This window comes from Parasteatoda tepidariorum, chromosome 10, assembly GCF_982258835.1.
Source record: "Parasteatoda tepidariorum strain Cologne lab strain chromosome 10, Ptep-v5.0, whole genome shotgun sequence".
NCBI classification, from domain to species: domain Eukaryota; kingdom Metazoa; phylum Arthropoda; class Arachnida; order Araneae; family Theridiidae; genus Parasteatoda; species Parasteatoda tepidariorum.
This window is the reverse complement of record NC_141764.1, coordinates 18,836,356-18,838,767: the sequence shown is the minus strand read 5'-3', so window position 1 is coordinate 18,838,767 and position 2,412 is coordinate 18,836,356. Positions and strand designations below refer to the sequence as shown.

The 2,412-nt window shown below is 32.8% G+C and overlaps 2 protein-coding genes across 2 annotated transcripts; both read right to left on the bottom strand.

Moving 5' to 3' along the window:
• Nucleotides 1-393: 393 nt before the first annotated feature.
• On the bottom strand, nucleotides 394-1,509 carry LOC147802201 (protein FAM200A-like). The gene has a single exon (XM_087152681.1). It carries the CDS (start codon nucleotides 1,507-1,509, stop codon nucleotides 394-396), a length of 1,116 nt encoding a protein of 371 aa, XP_087008807.1.
• A 39-nt stretch (nucleotides 1,510-1,548) lies between these two features.
• LOC147802200 (protein FAM200A-like) lies at nucleotides 1,549-1,914 on the bottom strand. Its single transcript, XM_087152680.1, has one exon. The coding sequence runs from the start codon at nucleotides 1,912-1,914 to the stop codon at nucleotides 1,549-1,551; it is 366 nt and encodes a 121-aa protein (XP_087008806.1).
• Between the last annotated feature and the right edge of the window lie 498 nt (nucleotides 1,915-2,412).

The window sequence follows — 2,412 nt, the reverse complement described above, 5'->3', positions numbered from 1 at the left end:
TTTTTTTTCCGTTTGTAGTTCATTGTCGGTACCTCAAACTTCAAAAAGCGTTAAACTTTATTGATATGTAGGAGAAATCGTGCCATCTTATAACTTTTAAATTTTTGAACTGATTCTCTAAGTCAGTGCTTTCCAAACTTTTTGTACCTGCGCCCCCCTCTTTGGAAAAAAAATTTGTTGTGCCCCCCTTAATTTTTCTAACAATCCAATTTCATAAACACTCATCTGATATTGTAATTTATTTAATGGGCTACAAAATAATATACAATATTATGTATAAAAATACATAAAAAATAATTATCTATTTTAGGAAATAATAATATAATGTAATAAAAACAAATCTTACAAAAGTACAAAAAATAGAATTCAACATTAATACAACATTATAAAAATTTAATGTGAAGGGTGAGCTTGTTTTTCAGCACAAATTTTGTCAAACCGTGGTATCATTGAAGATATCGCGGTTCTCAGTTCCTTTTCAATCTTTAAGCAAGATCGATACTTTGTCTTTAAGACAGCTACTGCAGAAAACCCAGTTTCACATAAGTATGATGTTACAAAGGGCAATAAAATTTCTAAAGCTTTATTTGTTAACGTAGGAAACTCGTCCTTTACTCGTAACCAAAACGTGACAATATTATTTTCGTGTTGAAACATCTGCTTTAATGTGCTGTCACTAGATAAGTCAATTATCATTTCCTGCTCTGCTGTCGTAAGGCCAAAATCATCATATTTTTCAATCACAAACGGGTTTCTAATCCATTCATATTTGGACATATCAAGATCTTTAAAGTAAAACGAGAATTGCTCCCTTAAACTGGTCAAGTGTTTATTAATAAGAACTTTACTTTCTTCTATTTCATCTGCAAGACAGGTAATTTTAAAAGTGGGAAACATGTCAAAGTTATTATTTTTCAAACTTATTATCCACAGTTCCAATTTTCTCATAAATGCAGTAACCTTGTCTTTCTGGACAAAAGCATGAATTTGAGGCCCTTGCATTGATTTATTTAAAGTACTGAGTCTTTGAAAAATATCCACTAAATACGCAAGTTTTACAAGGAATTTCGTGTCATAAAACAAGTTTGCTTCATCTCTATTATTATCAGTAAGGAATATGGCGATCTCTTCTTTTAGCTCAAACACCCTTTGAAGTACTTTGGAACGAGAAAGCCAACGTGCCTTACAATAATATAGAAGTGATGTATATTCTGAACCCATGTCATTACACAATTTTGCGAAAAGCCTTCCTCTTAATGGGCTATTTTTGATAAAATTTACAACTCTTATAATAACTTGAAATACTGTTAATAAATCTTCACCCATATCTCTTGAAACAAGTGATTCTCTATGAATCATGCAATGCGCCCAACTTGCCCGAGGAGCCACCTTTCGAACTAGTGCCTGTAGACCAGCGTTTTTTCCTGCCATAGATGGAGCTCCATCTGTGCATAGTCCAACACAGTTCTCCCACAGAATGTTATATTCATTGAAAAATTTATCAATCATATTAAAAACTTCACTTGCTGTAGTATTGCCTTCAATAGGTTAACAGAATAACATGTCTTCTCTAACATCAGTTTCCGCAACATATCTTACATATGTAATCAAGAGTGCATCCTTAAGAACATCTGTAGCCTCATCTACTTGCAACGCGAAAGAAGATAGTTTTACTTTTTCTATTAATTGATCGCAAAGATCTTCAGATATATCGGATATTCGTCTTCCCACCGTATTATCTGCAAGTGGAATGATTTTAAGTTGATCAGCATATGATTCACCTAGCATCGTAGCTACCATGTCAATAGCTGCAGGTAGCACTAAAGTTTCTCCTATTACATGGGGTTTTTTGCATTTAGCAATTCTATAAGAAACCTTATAAGACGCAAGCAATGCTTTTTGTGTAACAGACATGGTCTTTGAAAACATTTCTTTTTGTTTATTTAAATTCTCCAATTTTCTTTGGAAAAATTCTATTGTCTTGCCAACGTGATCTGCATGTACGTTTTCGAGATGCCGTTTTAATTTATTTGGTTTCATGCTGTCTGAGGCCAAAGTATTCAGACACAGCAAACACATTGGTCGTTCTTGGCCATTAATGACTTTACATGTAAATCCAAATGATAAGTACATTGGATCATATTTTCTACATTTAGGTTTACTATTTTGCGAAGATGTTCCGCTATTTTCGTTACCTCTTCTTTTGCCTTCTGCTTCATTCAATTTTCTTTTCAACCCAGTTACGTATTTATCCATCTAAAAGGGTTATTATTTTAAATCAAATAAAAATACTTTATAACAGTTTTGAAATTTACCTCAATATTAATTTAGAAGTGTACCAAAGCGAGTTTGTAGAGTTTGTAGACAATCTGCGTGGAAACGGTCGAGTTTAACCAACGTTTCTTAACGAAA